Source organism: Somniosus microcephalus, chromosome 22 (assembly GCF_052327205.1).
Source record: "Somniosus microcephalus isolate GS21.2 chromosome 22, FLI_Smic_1.0, whole genome shotgun sequence".
NCBI lineage: Eukaryota > Metazoa > Chordata > Chondrichthyes > Squaliformes > Somniosidae > Somniosus > Somniosus microcephalus.
Genome location: NC_141008.1, coordinates 65465874 through 65486446, shown reverse-complemented (window position 1 = coordinate 65486446; position 20573 = coordinate 65465874). Strand labels below are relative to the sequence as shown.

At 42.8% G+C, this 20573-nt stretch overlaps 1 protein-coding gene across 5 annotated transcripts in view; it reads left to right on the top strand.

Annotated features, from left to right (window-relative positions):
* Positions 1-9280, top strand: part of LOC147102481 (coronin-6-like) — a 318649-nt gene extending 309369 nt beyond the window's left edge. For all 5 annotated transcript variants that reach the window (XM_085964972.1, XM_085964971.1, XM_085964975.1 and 2 more), the window contains one exon: positions 1996-9280. In XM_085964972.1, coding sequence (XP_085821098.1) covers positions 1996-2118 — 123 coding nt within the window. In that variant the 3' untranslated portion in view covers positions 2119-9280. The remainder of the gene's footprint in view (positions 1-1995) is intronic.
* The last annotated feature ends 11293 nt before the right edge of the window (positions 9281-20573 follow it).

Below are 20573 nucleotides of genomic sequence, written 5' to 3'. Positions count from 1 at the left end.
AGCAGAAGATGTTGTCTTTAAGCTTTTACCTCAAGGGGGGAGGAGAGGTATCTAGCTTATTGTCCGGTCTATTGGTGATCCCCTGTTGGTGGGGGGGGGGGGGGGGGCAAAGGGAAACATCAGAGTCACAACCCTCCCATTGGATAGGAAAATAGAGAAAAGGACAAAGGACAAACGGGCATTTGGTCAGGTTACTAAACAAGAAATCTGAAGCTCCAGGTTTGAAGGTGGAAGCTAAAATGTAGGAAGTCAGTTTTTTGCAGTTAGGAGTTGTGTAGAAAGCAAAGGCCATGCTAAAACAAGTAAGTTAGCCCCAAACAGGAACAGAGCATATGGTTTATTATTTCCCCCCCCACCTTTCATAAAGCGAAACGAGATTGAGTGAAGCAAGTCGAGTTTTGTTTTGTCTGTGCATTCTGTAAAATAAAATTTAACTCAGATTTGGCGTTGCCTCATTGGGCCAGAAATTCGGGTCGGAGGCTTCCCGCGGGCGCAGGCCCCCGACCTGCACTTACCTAGCGCGCCTGTCGTTGTGCTGTGGGGCCGCATGGGATTCCGATCCTGGGCCTCCTCCAGCTGCCGGCGCGCAGTGCTTGCGTATCCCAGGGGCGAAGATAGTTCGCAGCGTCCCCTGGGATCACGTGGGCCATGGGGAGCCAATCGGAACCGGGAATTTCCATTCATAGAGTTGACAGGAAGACCTGTCAAATCTATGAATAGAGATCGGCCCCAAATCCTAAGTAAAACTTCAAATATTTTTTTTTTTTAAATCACATTTTTAAAATAACTATAAATTACATAAATTAACTATTTTAAACAAAAATTTATAATTTTTGAAAAAATTAATTAAAGTTTTTAACGGAGCTAAAAATAAACTTACGTTTTTTTAAAGTATTTTAAAATGATAAACCTGTGGAAAAAATGTTTTAATTTTACTTAATTAACCTCTTACCTTGTTAAAAGCAGGCCTTGCGACTGCCTTTTTCATGCGCAGCTGCTAGCGACTTACCCGCACGGACAAACCTGTAAAAAAATCGGAAGTTCCAGGTGTACGCGCTGCCTCTCCAGTGCATGTGTTTGACCTCCGAACACCTTCCTTCAAGGGAACGGAAGTTCCGGTTTCCAGCGCATGCACGAAACCAGCACTTTCGTTGGCCCTGCGCGTGAGTACACAGCGCGTACTCACCCGTGGGGACCCAAATTTCTGGCCCATTGTGTTTCAGTCCATCTTTAGGAAGTTTGGAGAAGCACATATGAAGACCCATGGGAAAGACACATGATTCAGTTCAGATCACAAGGGAATTCTATTGTTACACCTCTGGGCTATGCTGTTGTATAATTAGATATTGTGCAGGTCAGGCATTCTCCTGGATGTAAAATGGGAATCACTAGCACTGCTGAGCCTGAGAATATCTGAAGCAAACAAGTTCCCAATTAGTAACTACTCCAAACAAAATTCATGTCTGATTTTTTAAAAGTGAAATATGGTGTTGTTGGTTGTACTTTAGGTAGGATCCTGCTGGCCTGCTTTTAACAAAGTAAGAGGTTAATTAAGTAAAATTAAAACATTTATTCCACAGGTTTATCATTTTAAAATACTTTAAAGAAACGTAAGTTTATTTTTAGCCCCGTTAAAAACTTTAATTTTTTCAAAAATTAAAATTTTTGTTTAAAATAGTTAATTTATGTAGTAAGGTCGGAAAGGACTGTAGGGATACTTTAGATTGCAGGAAAGGTGGAGAAAGAGTTATTCTGACATTAGGTTTGATGATTCAGATAATTTAATTCAATCTAGAAGGACCCACTGAACCTAAATCTAATTAACTTATTACCACAGTCCACCTCTGCTGTGATATCTAATGTTGACTGCACAGCAAGTTTGACATTCAATTTGTGCATCTATTGCTCGATTACAGGAGCCAGATCTTCTGTAAGCAGGTTTCTCTTTAACTTAAATATGCCTGTTATTGATTTTCTTCTCTCTCTTGCCCTCAGCGTGTAACCATGGAGGAACTAATGGATGAAATTAAATCACTGAAGGTGATTGTCCAGTCCCAGGAGAGACGCATTACCGAGTTAGAGAACAAGCTTTCAAAGTTCACCAATGGCACTGCTTAATTCTACCTTCTGCTCTAGCATGCACTCCAAGGTATCAGTGCTTCCTGCCAAGCCAGTTCAACTCATCATTGCCCACCCTGACAACTCTGGTGGCAAATGATAGTAGCTTTTATAACAATCTACATAAAAGTATGCGTATTCTTAACTCCAGTGAGACAAGACCATGTGGAAGTATTTAATGTTTTGTTCTGGAGTTTAATTGAAGAATTCACGGAAAATGTTAAGCGATGTTTGGGAACTACAGTGAACTAAAAGTCGAGCCACACCTGATCAGTGTTCCTACATAAGGTCATGGACTACTATTGTTAGTGAGCATTAAGCTCTCCATGAGCAGATACCTTCAACATAAACGCCAGGACATCTCTTTGATTTGAGGGAGGGGGCGGGGAAAGGAATGTCCTCAACCTGACCTCCAGCAGACCAGGAGGTCATGTCTAGGGCATCTGCTGGATTGTGGGAAGGTATAGTCTGAACTGTAACTTTTTGAAGTATATGAATCATAAAACAAAGTAACTTTTAAACAATCTCCAGGCTAATATTCTTACAGACGTCTTCAGCTTGTGACTGCATTGCTTTTGGCAAATAAGGTAGCTGTACCTTTGAGTTCTGCTCGGGTATAACAAAATAATATTTAGTGGATCTAATTTTAAGTTCACGATTTGCACTGTGTAAGGCTGGGGCAGTATTTGGCACTTGGTAAAGATGATATTTTATAGCATTCGGAGATAGGACTCTAAATACAGGCTAAAATGAGTGGATGATGGGGTTTATATGGTACATTGTGAAGCGAGTATATTCGGCTGTCAGTCAGTCCAGAAACAGTGACATACAACACTAGCAAATCCACCGGGCATTCTCCGCTATTGTCTTTTCTTTTATAAATAAAAATGGTTTTGTTTTAAGAACTCTTTACCCATCAGAAATTGAAATCTTAAAAAATGATTACAAGTGTTATTTGCTGTACTGCACTGTGCATTCTGGCAAAAAAAAAGTGCTGTTTTATTTTTGTGGTGGGTTTATGCCATTTTTCTGTACCACCCAACCCTAGATTACAATTGTTGTCCAACGCTAAGATTTCTTCCATTGACTTTCCTTTTCTGCCAGTGATGGGCACCATTTCTGCCAGTACATAATACCTGGTCTTGTGGAATGATCATCGACTTCACGGTGTCTTTCGGCACTTTTACCATCTAATAGTGCAGCTGATGGGAAAAGTGCACTTCTGTCATTGGCTGCACTTGGAAAAAAGGAAAGGGATGGTTTATCTTGTTTCGATACCAGCAGAGATCTATTTTCCCACGGGCCTTATTAAATGCGGCTGCATTCACAGTCCCTGCTTCTGGCTGGCATATAGTATTGGTGGAGAAGTAAACCGGGGTGGGTGGGGTGTGGGAAAGTGAGGGTCGCAGCAGTGGGAGGCTGACATAGCAACACTCTTCCCAAAACAGGCACAGCAATGTCAATGCACCTAACATCCATTGTAACTCTGTTAGATATAGAGAGAAAGAGACCCGGGGCGGATAAATCTCATGGTTCTTGCGATCTCATCTATTGAACCAACTAATATTACTCAGACTGCTGTAGTCTCTCTCTCTGTTTTCCTCTCCTAGCTGCGAATGAGATTGAGGTCAAAGCAGAACGTATACACAACACATAAGTAAGAGGGAAATTACACATGGTACAGCCAGTGAACAACATAATCCTGTTTACAGAGTGATACAGTCAGACCTCTTGTAAGGGGATCCTGTGCAGAGCTCAGTGGTTGACTAACAGTAGTAGTCTACCACCTTAAGATATTTGCAATTCTCATGCCCTTTCCACATTAAGCAGAGTTCACTGTAAGAATTGGTGAGGGGTACGCCAAATATCAGCGTTAACTGTTGTGTCTATTTGTTGTTTGTGTTATGATCTGTGCTCACTCGTGCTGCTTTAAAAAATTTCTGTACCTCGAGACTCCAATTGTAAATATATTAGTGTATCTTAGTCCAAAGGTAACTAGGCTTGTTTTCTTTTTAATGCAGTTATTAGTGTGTTAACAGTAACCATCTGGAAATTGAATTTTTAAAAAATGGTTCTAAGTGCAGTATGTCCACGTTCAAAGACTCCGTGTTAACCTGCTTGTTGTTGTTTTTTGCTTTATTTGAACCATGTAAGTAAAAGTCAAAAAGTCACGCAGCAACTTTTTGAAGGATAGTAGTGCATATTATTTAAGAACCTGAATCATTGCCTTGCCTTATGACATAACAGACACTGCGTAGAGTGAAGAAGATTAGAGCTGATGCTGGCTCTCTGACACCTTTTATGTAAAGATGATGAGTGATAAGTGAAGCAAAATGCAATTTTATTCAATTTCTGGACATGCTGGTTCCCAAATAGTTATCGGCAACTCTGGATAACCTGCTTAAAGATTTTTCACACCACCTTGTCCACATCTCTTAAAATGTCTCAAAATATTACGGCCTTGTCTGAATAGTAGCAGTTCTCCATAACATAGATAATACAGATATATCTTTAAAGAACAGGAGGCTGACTAGAAATGTAAATAATGCTGTGATGCAGGGAGACGTTTACCTTGTAGATTAATCATCTGTGCCTTTTAGAGTCTGAATGACTGATTAAAATTAGTATTGAAAGGACATTAACTTCACAAACCCATCCAGTTTTCAGAGGCTAATGGAACTGCCCAGGAATGTGAGAGCATTTTTTCCTTGGTTACAATATATGGAAAGATAAAATGGAGATGTCTTTGTGCCTTTCATGTAACAGCCGGTTGAAGGCTAGGCATGCATTATACAGGAAACTTTGGTTTATCCGGAGGTTAACTGTCCGGAATGCTCGAGCCACCGGCAAAATTCAGGAGTCGGTTCAGTAAGATTTTTTTTCTTTTCGTTGCTTTTTTTTTCCACTAGTCAGGCTCTGCAAGGTCTAGCTAAAGCTGTTGCTTAGCTACAGAGACGCTTGCAAGCTACGGCCGACTGTTTAGAAGCCAACAGGGTTTGTTGCTAGATACGGAGCTCAAAAGCTTCCGTATGTTTTAACATTAGCGCTGGTTTGTCCGGCAGTTTTGATGGGACGGCAACAGCTCGGTCCCGTCGGTGCCGGATAGCACAAAGTTTCCTGTACTGTGTGCTTTCACCTTAATAGAATCCGAGAAAGCTATATTCAGCTGATGCTCTAACATCTCTCATCCATTATCTAACATCTGCCTTTGGTTGTGGAGTCAGGCTTGGTTTTAGTCCCACACATGAGGCCACTGAAATGAAACATTCAATAGAAACGTAAGGCACTAGAGAGGCAGAATGAAAAGAAATGTCTGTTGAACATGTCTGCTTTGCCAAAGGTCTTTGTCTACAACTTGGTCTTGTTCAGTAGCTTTTACCCCAGAGCATTTTATGCCTTTTTTCCCCCCTCTACCAGTATAGATCTGATGTTCTCAATTAAAGTCAAACTTGGAGACTCTTTAATGTTTATAGCAGCACAGAAAGAATCCAACTTCACTGGGAAGAATCCTGAGTTAAACCTTTCTTTTGAGAATAGGTCTCCAGTCCCCATGCTGATTTTGGTTTTAATTTGAGAGCTTGTTTAGCTAACTTATTTTGAATGATACTCTAATGCCTTCCAATCTCACACTGTATTAAGATTAAATCAGCTCAATGTATTAGTGTTCTGTAACTTTAGCTATTGTCTGGAGATAGTCTCTATGCTGAGTGGATGAGTTGGGCTTTATTGACTATATATAACATGCGAGTTTGATTACTTGCTGTGCAGGTGCAGTATTCTCTGTGCGGGGCGATTACAGTTTGTGTCTACCAGTATTGTAATCTGTTCAGAAAAGGTCTGAATGGTGCTGGCTGTAAAGACTTTTGTTTAAGGATTAATTCTTCCTTGGTCATGAGAAAGATCTTGAAGACAAACCTGCCAACTTTCCCATTCCAACCAATGTGATGAAAGTGAAGACATTTTCTTCAGCTGATTTACTCCAAGCTTTAAGTGATTGTATGACTTAATGAAACTGTTTCCATCGCATTTGAAGCTTTTGTTTAGGTTATTGGTTCCCTTCCTTGAAGAGGCTCACTTTTTAACCAAGAGTAGCTTTGACTTCCTTTAGATATTCATTATTGCACCAGTTGAGCACTTAGTGTTGTGCAGGATTCAGACCTACTTGGACGGTTTCTTGCAATATAAAATAAATATTTGGAATATCACATATCTGAGGAATGTGTCTACTTTGGAAATAGGGTAAGGACATTTAAAGATAAAAGGAAAAATTGGAAATCTGAAATAAGATCACAAAATGCTAGAGATACACAGTAGGTCAGTCAGTATCTGAAAAGACAGGATAACATTTAAAGTGAAGACCTTGCATTAGAATTGAAGAAGATAGGCAGGTGAGCAGTCTTTCATTGTACTGATCAAAACACAGAGGGGAGGGGGAACCACTAGGTTGTGGCTGGTTCTGCAAAGAAGCAGCTAATGGTTTAATAATTGTGAGTATATTATTATTGTTTAAAACTTTAAAGTGCTGGATGATACACAAATATCGCCTCAATCAGGTTGTGCAAAAGAATTAGACAGACAACAGGGGAGAAAATCTATTCCACAATAGAAGGGAACAAAGCGGAATATGAATGGCAGGAAAATGGAGGAGATGTGAGTGTTTAAGCCAAATAATCAAATACGGCAGTTTGTTAGATTAAAAGTTATTTCTATTTAAGTGAGCCAAATGAGAAAAATTGAGATTTGTTAGTTACATTTTAGATTGGTGGGATAAATGGGAGGGTTGGTGTTCTGACAGATGAGATCAAGTAGGCCGAAGGATTTTCTTTGCCTCTTAACTACCTACTAAAGTAACAGAGCCAAATTGAAATTCTTTTCTGATCCTCTTAATAACTGGAAAATAACAAAATGATGACAACTTGAACTAGTCCAACTTGCAAAATAATTTTCTTTTTTTTTTGACACAACCTACTCTACAAGACATTCAAAAATCATTTTATGTGTTGTAACGTAATATTGGCAGTCTCAATACAGACAAGAACAGAAGTGCAAATATGGAAATATTAAACAATTTATAGATCTGAATACTGTGCAAGCCTGATTATTTTTAACCATTGGTTTTGTCATGTCTTACTGTAGAGCCATTTAAATCATGAAATACATTGTATATTATCACGGAGATTTTCAACTCAGATTCCCCATCGTTTTCTCAGCACAGGAGCTTTGTTGCTTGAAGCTCATGAAATCCAGGGTTAAAAAGAGGCTTTTGACCTCGCCTATAATTTAGATCAATCTATACCAATTGATATATCTGCTGACACATCAGCTAACAATGGGTTTGAAATACGAGTCTGGAATTCCTTGTATTCATGTTGTGATGATGCACGGTTGGCCTTTTCAACAACATGTCATGGATTGCAACCGAAAACCAGGTGCTGTGCAAAGATATTTCAGAGATTCTTTGCACAGGCCCCTCCAAGTCCCTTCCTCAGACACGAGACACTTGTGCCAAGCTTTGTAGTTTAGTCGAAGAATTTTGGGTTTCACCTCACGGTGGTTATCATTGACGGTGGTTTTCGAAGTGACCCTTTCAATGGATGATGACTGCTGAAGGAATCTAACACATTTAGCTAGATTTATGGGATGCTTAATAGCTACCAGTGTAGCAATAATGTAAAGTATAAAATTCCTCTTGCTCGGCAGAAGCCAGTGTACAAGTTTACCTTTATCGAACTCAGTGTCCTACTTTAAGAGGCATCCCACGTGAACATATATGGCACAGTTGGAGCTGCATACCAGTGGGGATACCATTTTACAGGACACGAGCACTGTCTCAGGTTCCAATCTCAACAAAGAGCATTTTTTTTAAATCACAGGCTGCTAGTCAAGTCATTTGTATAACTTGTACAATGCGTTCCAAAATGTCTGAAAATGAAGTCTATGCCTGAGTCTTTCTAGATGATCTGGAATTACTTGGCACATTGTAAAGGCTTTGCTGTTATTTTGCATTTACTGCCATCTGTATAATAATTACTGTATTTGTAAGCATATAAGCTGCATCTCAAACTTGAACCAACCCGGAGGGAAAATACCTCTCGTATATGCCACACCCCCAAGCAAATAAATCACTTTAAAAAGTATGGCCTATTTACAAGTTAATGCACTATCCCTTTGATCACTGAAGGACTTTAAACCAACATCTTCCATCATATATTTTTCTAAAATGATAAAACAAATTCTGGATATTAAAATTCAGTGATTAAGTGTAGGCACATTAATCATAGCGCCCTCTATCCAGGATGTAATCTCGCATAAGTGGGAAGCTCTAAGCCTTTGTTCTTTCCTGGTCTGCTGGTGCAATGATACTGCAGTTTTCAAAGGGTGCTGTGTTTTATTTTCAGAAATGCTGAAAGCTTTAAAAAAATAAATCGCTGTGTGTGCGTTTTTAAAATTTCTTCCATTGTAATTTAAAAGCATCACTTAGCATCCCTTTTGGACAGTAAATATCTGTCCATCAGTTACTATTCTCTGGATTGCAGTTTAGCCCAAAGTCCATGATACTAGTGATATTAGATCATAACCTCGGCCCCTATCACATATATATATTTTCTCTTTTTTATCCACACTTTTTGTTTGACCTTTTTTCTTCCCTCCCAAATGGCAGCTGTCCTTCATTCTGCCAGCGCAATTCACACTTCATCTAGAGCCATCCTTTATTCCTTAACCTGTCCCATTACCACCTCCTCTCGCCTTGAATATCTCTGAATGTCTCTCAATCTCTCCTGCTTTCTATCCAATCACTGACCTTCCCTTTTGTTCTTTCATTCCCTCCCCCTTTTCCCAGCCCCTAAACTTGCTTTCCATTTCCTGCTTTTTTCCAGTTCTGACGAAAGGTCTTCGACCTGAAACGTTAACTCTATCTCTCTCTCCATGGATGCTGCCTGGCCTGCTGAGTTTTTCCAGCGTTTTCTGTTGTTATTCCATGATGCTAGTGCTGTGTAAGAATTTGATGTAATACTTTGATGTAAGCCTTTTGCATGAGAAACTTCACAAATATAATCTGCCATCACTGTAAACAATCTGTAACAATTGTGATATATAAAGGTGCCCTATCATGCATTGTATTGTATTGTATTATAAAAGCTATGTAATTGTTACTAAGAAATTGAATGTCATCTTGTTTTCCTAAGTTAAAGAAGACAAGTACACGTTTTGTTAGCCTAAATAAGCTGCATCAAAATTCAAATCAGCAAGACAGCAATTGTTTAATATCTTTCCTCAACAGGCCTGTGGTTAGTGAGTTTAATCAGAGTTTAGCAGATTTGTAAAAAAAAATTATAAACCTTTTTTAAAAAAAGAAAAGACATGGCACTTTTTTGAGACAAATCAATTTTGCCAAGAAGTTTGATTTACAATATATTAGTCATCTGATCGACCTCATCAGGTCAATTCTGATTTATCAGAGGACTAACTGTCTTAAGCAAGGTTTAATTTTAAGAGGTTTGTCTGGATAAAAGTTCATGCAATATTGATTTACTACCAGTAGGTGTCGCTGATGGTTTTATAAATACTAATTGTAGGCTATGAAAACATGCATGTTAGAGACACCTATTGGTCTTAAATGAACTTTGCAAGAGAGCAGATATTGAAGACTGCATGTGGAGCTATTAAGGAGCCACCGCATACTGAGAAGCACAGAAATGAACCTTAAATGAACATGGATGGAAAATTAAGATCCAAAATTTGATCTCAAGTATGATTTGATAATTGCATTGCAGCGAAAGAGAATAGGTTTGCACCTCACTAAGCAGGACCTGATCTAATCAGAGTGGCTCGTAGGAGGGTTCCACTGTATGGTCTATGTAGGCTGACGAGAAGGATTACTTCATCTTCCAGTTATTTGAAAATGTAAGTGGAATATATAATAATGTAACGGTTTGCAAGTCTTTTAATATTTAAGAATTTTACATTTGAGTTTTTTTGGCAGTATCACTTTCCAACATCCTTGGCAACAAAGGGATTGCCTCTTAACTACATATATGTGGCAGACAATCCAACACTGGGGCCTGCATTGATCCATTAGCATTTACCTGTGTCTACTTATATTAAGAATAAGTATTTTTTTTATTAATTATTATTTGTTTCTGGGATGTGGGCGTCGCTGGCAAGGCCAGCATTTATTGCCCATCCCTAATTGCCCTTGAGAGGGTGATGGTGCGTCGCCTTCTTGAACCGCTGCAGTGAAGGTCTAAAATTAGATAGATGTGTGGGTTGGTTTATTTTCAGTTTGGAGGTCTGATTCTAAACTAACCAGGGAGGATTCTGAAAAACAGGTTTTCCAGGGCAGTACAATGCCACTGAATGTTAGCACGCTAAGTGCCAAAGAGGGGAATCGATGCAGGATGGGAGGATATGAGGTGAAGCGTGTCGAGCAGAGGCTGTGGCATCTCTCCGCAGGAAGGAGGGAAAGTTGGAGGCGAGAGGCACACATGTCCTTCCTCTCGTGGCTAGTAGTGGTGAGCTACATGGCGCTCGTGGGGGAAACGGGCTGTGCTCCTGTCCTCTAAACTGCAGAAGTGTGAAGCCAGGTGGATGAAAAAAAATTACAGAAAAAAAGAATCTTAGAGCTCCAAAAATACTCTCCATTTGAAAAGAGAGGTTTTGCAGTTAATTGGACATATGAAGGCCCAATGGGATTTTTATTGGCATGTGGCAATTGCATTGATCTTAAACAGCACAATGTTTTGGATGGTTTTCAAAAGAAACAATGACTGAATAATGGCAGTGAACAATATCACAGGTTTGTTCCAGTAACTCACTCTGACATCAGAATATGAAAATTACACTTTGAGAATAGGAATATCTGAGATGTGTTGAGTTTATTCCCAAAAAAATCCCCCCCCCCCCCCCTCCCGCTTGCCCTTTACTCCCCAAAGTTAATACCTCCCTCAGCCACACTGTCGGCCTCGGTTGGAAAAGTGCATCCCGCACCTGTCCCTGTGCACATTTAGTGTCGTTCCTTGGACGCTGTGCCTTGAGGTGCACTTGGATGGTGGAGGGAAGAAACAACTCCCCACCTCTCTGACCCTCATTAAGTTGGACGTGGGAGAGTGAGACTCAATCTCAAACGTGAGTCTCCAGAGCTGTTTTGTTCTAGCTGCTGTGCTAAGTGAACTAAATGGATCTCAAAACAAATTCCACTTCTGGCATGTCATTTTGTAGTATTTAACAACAGGTACTCTCTATGTAAAAGAAGCCCTTTAGCAGGGTCATTAGTATAGATTATTTCATCAAGTGAATCGAGAATTACAAGACACTCTACTTCATTTAAGAAGTAACAACTTCATTAGTCAAAAAGTCCACTGAATGCATTGAACTCAAGCTGCACAAAGACATTTGCGATAGAAAATGTTATGCCCTGTCTTTTTTAACAATGTATTTGATAGGAATTATATTATATTTGTCTGTAAAAAGCTTTTATGATCATAATGGCTCATGCTATGTCTTATAGTCTGCAAATTATTATTATACATTCATAGGAGATGATGGATACCAATGTCCTGTTTCGCAAAGAAATGTGATACACCCAAATGGCCCAGTTTCAATACTTCTACAATGTTTCTTTGTAAATTGGGAATACTCATTAGAATAAGTTGCAGTGGAGCTTCTAACCCCCAAATCTAAATTAATATCAACATGATTTCCTGATTAAAGCTGGAGATATTAAGATAAATGTAGTCCTGCTGGAAGCTAGCTGTACTTAGAGAGAACATGGGCTGAAGATTGGGCTACAACAGCATAGCACCAGTTCTCTGGTCAGTGCTCCCATCGAGCTGGGAGCACAAGATTTCTGAATTTAACCTCTCTTTCCCAGTGAAAAAGTCCAATTCAGTGTCTTGATAGACATACCCTGTCACTTCTAAATAGTATATTGTATTAAAATGTATATATTTTCAAAAAATGTACCTGCAGAGCTTTGTAGCAAATTAAAACTAGCTTTAGTCATTTTCTGCAACTAGAGAATGTTCTGCGTTATTATAGTAGAGCTCGCGACTTCCAACTTACTGGAGAATATTGGTCTAGTCCCATGGTGTTTTTGGCTTGCAAGGGTAATTTGCAGATTATTGCAATCTTGAAAAGAGGGATTCGCTCTTCAAAGAGTGTGTCACGTAACATTTTTATGGCTTGGAAAGTACATCTTTGTAACTGAACTAAGTTGTTTTGGATATATGGAAAGTGGTAATGTCAATTCATGAGACACATCCTGAAGGATTAAGCTTGTATTTCTTTGTAAACTGTAAGTATTATATTGGTCTGGTGGTTGTTTTGTAAGTACACAATAGATCAGGCAGTTATTTATACATTGCCAAACATGAATCAAATTTTGTTCTATAAAAGTATATAATTTGAAAATAAAATATCAAAAATTAAATATGATGTCTTTTAATACATTTATTCATTCAGATACAGATATGATTCAGCACAGCAATCACGGTGGTGTGCCTCTAAGGCTTGAGGTGGGCTTTAACTCACGGTACAGGGGTAGGGTGGGTGATGAATCAAGGGGTATGGGGAGAGAGCGGGAATATGGTATTGAGATAGAGGATCAGCCATGATCATATTGAATGGTGGAGCAGGCTCGAAGGGCCGAATGGCCGACTCCTGCTCCTATTATTCTATGTTTCTATGAAGCCTTTATAATAAGTCAACAGAACAAGACAATTTTCACAGAGGCAACTTCAGAATCAAAAATGTCCCAGAGTGCAATGGAAAAAAATGGCCGCCGAGCCAAAGAAGTGGAGTGACCAAATGTTTGGTGGATGAGGTAAGTTTTAAGGAGGGTCTGAAAGGAGGAGCGAGTGCTAGAGAGGCAGAGGGATTGAGGGAGGGAATTCCAGAACATAGGGCCTGGACAGCTGAAAACACAGCTGCAAATGGTGAGGGAAAAATAGGGAGATTGCACCAGAGGAACGGGGAGGCTGGGGGTTGTCGGGCTGGTTACAGAGACCAGAAAGAGTAAGGCTATAAAGGGATTTAAACAGGATGAGAATTTAAAATCTGAGGCATTGGAGTATGTACAGGAATCCCTCCCCAACCGCGAGGGATACGTCCCTGAAAACCCCCGTGGTTAGTAAAACCGCGGTTGGCAAATACAGTATAAACACAATAAAAAAGAATATAAATAGCATAAAAATCATGTTTTTTACCTTATCCCTAAATTAAAAACTGCGGATACGCGAATTTCACTGCCGCGGTTGACAAAAATTGTCACAGAGTGGAAACGGTGTATACATGAAATCCGCGTACGGCAACACCGCGGTTGGGGCGGGATTCCTGTATAGGTACACAAAGTACATTCTGTAGATTACCTAGTGACATAACTTCTTTCTATAGTAAACATTGACAACATGGAGACCCCACAAATCTACAGAATTAGAAGTGTAGGGCGAAATTTGGTGCCTTGTGCCTCCCGTTAGCGCTAAAGGGGCGCAAATGGCTTTGTGGCCGGGCACGGCACTGACAAACTCCCGCCATATTCAGCGGTAGTTTTGCAGCAGTGCTACGGCGTTGCACCCCGATCTCCTTCACCCAGAGATCGTGACATCATCGCCCCAGACCCCAAATTGACTTCCACCCCCTGCAGTAGCGCCGGGCGAAAACACCGACCGCTGCAGGAGGCGTGCATTGGGTGGCCGGCCGCTTCGGGGATGATGATTAAAGGCAAGGTGGCCGAGGTAAGTTTAAAAAAAATTTTTTTTTTAAACGTAATTTTGTTGTTCCGCTTTGGCACATTGGATCCAAAATTAGCTTAGTGGCAGGAGGCAGAGGGCGATGGTCGAAAGTTGTTTTTGTGACTGGAAACCTGTGTCCAGTGGTGTACCGCAGGGATCGGTGCTGGGTCCTTTGCTGTTTGTACTGTACATTAATGATTTAGATATGAATGTAGGAGGTATGATCAGTAAGTTCGCAGATGACACGAAAATTGGTGGAGTGGTAAATAGCGAGGAGGGAAGCCTCAGGCTTATAGACGGGATGGTTAGATGAGCAGAACAGTGGCAAATGGAATTTAACCCTGAAAAGTGAGAGATGATGCATTTTGGGAGGACTAACAAGGCAAGGGAATACTCAATGAATGGTAGGACCCTAGGAAGGACAGAGGATCAGAGGGACCTTGGTGTGCATGTACATAGATCCCTGAAGGCAGCAGGACAGGTAGATAAGGTGGTTAAAAAGGCATATGGGATATTTGCCTTCATTAGCCGAGGCATAGAATATAAGAGCAGGGAGGTTATGATGGAGCTGTACAAAATGCTAGTTAGGCCACAGCTGGAATACTGTGTGCAGTTCTGGTCACCACACTATAGGAAGGATGTGATTGCATTGGAGAGGATGCAGAGAAGATTCACCAGGATGTTACCTGGGCTGGAGCGCTTCAGCTATGAACAGAGACTGGACAGGCTGGGGTTGTTTTCCTTAGAGCAGAGAAGGCTGAGGGGGGACCTGATTGAGGTGTACAAAATTATGAGGGGCATAGATAGGGTAGATGGCAAGGAATGTTTCCCCTTAGTAGAGGGGTCAATAACCTGGGGGCATAGTTTCAAGGCAAGGGGCAGGAGGTTTAGAGGGGATTTGAGGAAAAACTTTTTCACCCAGAGGGTGGTTGGAATCTGGAACACACTGCCTGAAAGGGTGGTAGAGGCAGGAACCCTCAACATTCAAGAAGCATTTAGATGAGCACTTGAAACGCCATAGCATACAAGGCTACGGACCAAGTGCTGGAAAATGGGATTAGAATAGACAGGGCTTGACGGCTGGCACGAACACGAAGGGCCTCTTTCTGTGCTGTATAACTCTATGGGGGAGAAATTTGGTTGTTAGCGCCACCGATTAACGCCTAAAGAGGCCAAGAAGTGGGGCGCTAGCCAATTTCCGGGCGGGCGCAAGGCGCCTAGCCCCTCGCCCCATATTGAGCATGCATTTAGCACCGGCGCTAAATCTTAGCGCCCGCTCATGGGCGCAGGCTGATTATGATGTCATTTGAGTGTGCAACGCCTTTTGGGCACCCCGGACCGGAAATTCAGTGGCGCCCCCCCTCCGTAGCGCCTGGCGCTAATAGTGACAGCTTACCTGGACCTTACCAAGTCGCTCTCGGGCTGGAGTAGCGTTATTTAAAGGGGACTGGTGTGGTTTAAAAGCGGCAGCCATTTTTGGAGCACAACTTCCTCGAGAGCTACACAGAGTTGCTGAGCTGCACACTGAGAGCCATTTGACCACTGGGCCCATGCTGGCAGAGGAACAGCAGCCTTCTGACCATCGCCTTGCTGTTGGTGAGCCTTGACAACAGGGAACCTTCCTGTGGGCACTTATTATGGGGCCTGCATTGGAGGGGAACGTCCTGCTGCTGAATCATCTGGAAAGGGCACTGAGACGCTGGGAGAGGGGTGCGGGCATGGCCAGACGGAGGAGGGCCAACAGACGTCGCCACAGCAGACCTTACACTGGCAGGGTTTTCCGACAGCAGTTTTCCTACATGAACATGCCGGAGGAGCAGTGTGTCAGAAGGCTGCGATTTAGAAAGGAGGTGGTGACTGAGCTGTGCCAGCTGCTTCAGCCAGATCTGCAGCCTCAGATAAGGTGCAGGACATCTCTGTCGGTGGCTGAGAAGATGCCTGCTGGCCTGAACTTCTACGCGAGCGGCTCTTAGGCTGCGCGTCAGAGGCTGATCAGAAGTAGCTTCTAGGCCCCTCTCACGGAATGCTTGCTGCCATTCCAAGAACAGGAATGGAACCGGTCTGATACCCCCAAGCCTGTGAAGGGCAAGATGCATGTAAATAGCAGGCATAGCCATTGTAAATGAAGAAAGTGTTTCATTAAACAAAATGTGGTTCCTTCAAACATGAGAAAGCTATGGCAACAGAAAGCAAAACTAATACACTGCCATATAACTGCCTCTCACACCCGGGAGACTGTCCAAAACATAAATCACATTCCGAACATCTTCCTTGGCCTTGATTCCACTGCGCCAACCAAAGCATCCAATGCCCCATCAGTGAGTCATTCCGCCCTCTGCCTCACCCTTTCCATGTCTTGCTAGGCTGGTGCGCCACAGGTAGGCTCCCACCGCTTTGAAGGCCTACAAGGCAGTGAGTGTGTCTGGTGATGCCAATTGACCTGCCCCTTTAAGAGCTGGCCGGCGCCACTGTGTCTCAGGGAAAGTGATTATTGACAGCACCCTCGCTGCGCCTCACCACCGCGAAATTGGGTTGCGCCGCCGGGTTAGCGCCTTAAGAGTAACGTGCAGCGCCTGATTTAGCGCCACAATCACCTTTAGGGGCGCTGCAACCCAATATCGCGCTAGGTGGCGCTAAATTGCGCCTGGCGCTAACCTTTGCGCTTCGCCAGGACTAGCGCCCCAAACGCAGCTATACCGAATTTCTAGGCCTATGACTCTATGGGCTGGATTTTATCAATGGAGGCATGTAGGAAGCGGGACTACAACTTTTGGGGTTGTAGTCCTGCCTCCATCGAGTTGTGACCAACCCACTCGATTTTCCCCTGATTGACCTTGTTGAGCCCACCCAGCGGGCTCAGCAGGCCAATTAAGGGCCACCCAGCAACAGGTGACGTCACAGATTGACATTTCATCTGTCAAGAGCTTTTGTCGAGAGCTTTTGACAGATGAATTATCAGCGTGTGACAGCTCTTTGAAGCTGTCAAACACTGACAATCTGTACTCTAAGTTAATTCCTTCCTCTCGGGCTGATTTAGAGATCTCTCCAGAACAGAAAGCAAAGGCTGCAGATTTTGACAGCTCGCGGCCATTCTGCTTTCTGTGCCGGTGAGATGAGGGACTCCCGAGACCTGAAGGAAGGAAGGCTGCGTTATTAAGTAAAGGTAAGTAAAACTTACTTAAACACTTTACACACACCAAACACACTTACCTCTGCACTCATGCACCCATTACTCACCTGAACACGGGACATCTCGAACCCTCCAAGCCCTTCAGCCCGACGGTCCGCCTCGCTAACTTTGAGTGGTTTGGAGTCATCAGGAAGCCTACACTTCAGGGATAAAAATAGGGATTAGGCTAAAAACTGCCTGTTAACTACCTGTTAACAGGCAGTTAATTGGCACTAATCCCCTTCCCGCCTCGGGGAGGCGGGTCCCAGCACAGGTCGGGTACCCGTCTCCTGTGAAACTGGCATGGGGGCAGGATGGGTTCATGCCCCCCGATTTCGTGATTTTAACCCCCCACACGCCTCCAATCCCGCCTCAACGGTATTATGTCCGTGTGTAATTGAGACACGGACTGCAGGAGTTGGTTATAACAGGTCTTTACTGAGTGGAGACAAACTGGAACTACTATGCAAAAGTTACTACACAGGCTTATATACAGGGGTGGTCACTACTGGTACTGCAGTATACAGGGGCTGCAGAATATAGTTCCTTCTGCAAAGTACATACACTACAATTCCTCCCCTTTTAGCTAAACAGTACATAACATTCGATTAATAATTAAATAACATATTTACAATTACAGTTGCTAGATACATTAGCTGAAGTTAAGCAATTATAAGTTCAGTCTTTGAGGAGGCTTCCTGATTCTGTCTGGATAACGCCTCTTTGGGGTATCAGGTTCTTCTGGCAAAGTTGATTCGGGATCAACGTCGTTGTTTGGTTCGTCTGCTTCCAATATCACCGATTCTGAGGTAGATGCAATTGGTACTTCGGTTTCATCACCAGGTGTATCGGATCGTGGTGTGGAATTGACGTTTTCCAGTGACTCTAGAATCTGGTCAGCATAGCGTCTTACAATGCTCTCTCCAACGTCCATGGTATACATTAGAGGTCCTTGCCGTGTACAGATCGTTCCTGGCTGCCATTTCTCTGTGCGGTAGTCCCGGGCCAAAACTGGTTGACCTATCTTAAAACTCCTGGTCGGCCTTTCATTCATATTCTGAAACTGCCTGTTCTCCACATCTCTTCTGATGTTTGGCTTAACCAAATCCAAGCGGCATCGTAGTCTTCGATTGAAGAACATCATGGCTGGAGTTTGGTTGGTAACCGCATGTGTCGCATTCCGGTAGGCAAACAAGAAGTTATCCACCTTGTGTTGTAGGGGTATGTCTTCATTACACATTGCCTTGATAGCCTTCTTGAATTTTTGAACGAACCTCTCAGCCAATCCATTGGTGGCTGGATGATATGGGGCGGATGTGTAATGCTTAACACTATTGTTCTTTAAGAACCTCCGGAACTCTTCAGACACAAACTGTGGTCCATTGTCGGAGCAAATCTGTTCAGGCAGCCCATTTCTGGCGAATATGGTTCGTAAGACTGTGATAGTTTTTTCTGTGGTGGTTGAGGACATTTTTATTACCTCTGGCCACTTTGAATGTGCATCCACCGCAATTAAAAACATCGAGTCCATAAATGGACCAGCAAAATCAATGTGCACCCTTTGCCATGGAGATGAGGGCCACTCCCATGGATGTAGAGGGGCTTGTGGTGGGGCGTTTTGGACCTTCTGGCATCCTGTACAGCTCTTGGTCATCTCTTCGATTTCTCTATCGATTCCCGGCCACCACACAAACGCTCTGGCTAAGTTCTTCATTTTTACCCCTCCCAGATGACCCTCATGAAGCTCATTGAGCACGCTATCCTTAAATTTGGGTGGAATTACTACTCTGGATCCACACATCAAGGTTCCTCTGCACACTGACAGCTGTTCTCTTCTCGGCGAGAATGCTGGCAGCAGTTGTTCGCCATGTGCTGGCCATCCCTTCACCGTTAAATCATAGACCCAGGAGAGTGTCGGGTCATTTCGTGTTTCCTTTTCTATGTTTGCATTCGTCACAGGGAGACATTCGACTATGGTCGAGTGGAATATCTCCACTGGATCCACTGCAGGTGCTTCTTCCACCGTCGGCAACGGTAGGCGCGACAATCCATCAGCATTCCCATGCTGTTTAGTTCCTTTGTACTTGATGTCATATTGGTGTGCCCCTAGGAAAAGGGACCACCTCTGTAGCCGTTGTGCTGTCATTATCGGGACGCCCTTCTGAGGGTTGAAAATGGAGACAAGAGGTTGATGATCAGTTAGTAGAGTAAATTTCTGACCGTGCAGGTAGTGATTGAACTTCTTCACCCCCCACACCAGGCTGAGGGCCTCTCTGTCAATCTGGGCATAGTTACGCTTGGCTGAAGTTAACGAGCGTGACGCAAAAGCTATCTGCCTCTCTGAACCATCAAGGAATTTATGTGACAGTACCGCTCCAATGCCGTAGGGAGACACATCACATGCCAGTCTTATCGGTAGTGATGGGTTGTAGTGACCCAATACTTCTCTTGAAGCGATTAGGTCTTTACTCTTCTGAAAGGCGTTCATCGCATTACATTCATCGCTCCATTTCCATGCTACTCCAGTTTGTAGTAGGGCATTCAGTGGGTGCAGAATTGTGGACAAATTCGGCAAAAACTTATGGTAGTAATTCACCAATCCGAGGAATGACCTCAGTTGCGACACATTTTCAAGTGCTGGACCCTTAACTACCACTTCAATTTTGTCAGGGGACTTATGTAACCCCTCTTCATCAATCACGTGGCCACAATACGATATCTGTTTCTTAAAAAAACTTGCACTTGGGGCGATTGGCTCGTAGCCCATGTTCTCTTAGTCTAGTGAGCACCTGCTCTAGGTTGGCAAGGTGTTCACTGTCATCTTCACCTGTCACTAGGATGTCGTCCAAGTAACACTGAGTCCCCGGAATCCCTTGCAGGACTTGTTCCATCGCTCTTTGCCATGTCGCCGGAGCTGATGCTACTCTGAATACCAGTCGATTATACTGGTAAAGACCTTTGTGAGTGTTTATCGTGAGATACTTCCTAGAGGATTCTTCAACCTCCATCTGCAAATATGCTTGTGCTAGGTCAATTTTTGTAAAACGCTTCCCTGCAGATAGTGAGGCGAAAATATCTTCTATCCTCGGGAGAGGATAACACGCCTGCATTCTCCAGATTCTCCAGCTCTGCCTCGACGGCTGGGCGAATTGCATATGGTACCGGTCTTGCTTTGAAAAACTTGGGAATTGCATTCTCTTCTATTTTTATCGAGGCGGTTACGCCTTTAAGAGTTCCCAGTTCTTGTTGAAATACCTCTTTGGCGTTAGCTAAGATTGTTGACAATCGTCCAGGTGTGACGTCGTCATCCTTTTTACCAGCCACCGTCAGTGCCTGAATGGAGTGCCAGTCTAAACTTATCTTTCTGATCCATTCACGTCCCAATAACGGTGGTCCACCATCTTGCAGTATGTACAGATACAATTTCTGTATTTCCTTGCCATTGTATTCGACAGGCACCCTTATTTTCCCTCTGGGGTATACTTTTTGCCCCGTATACGTCTTCAAGACAATGGATGTCTCTTTCAAGGGTATGTGTGAGAGTAGCCGCTCGTAGT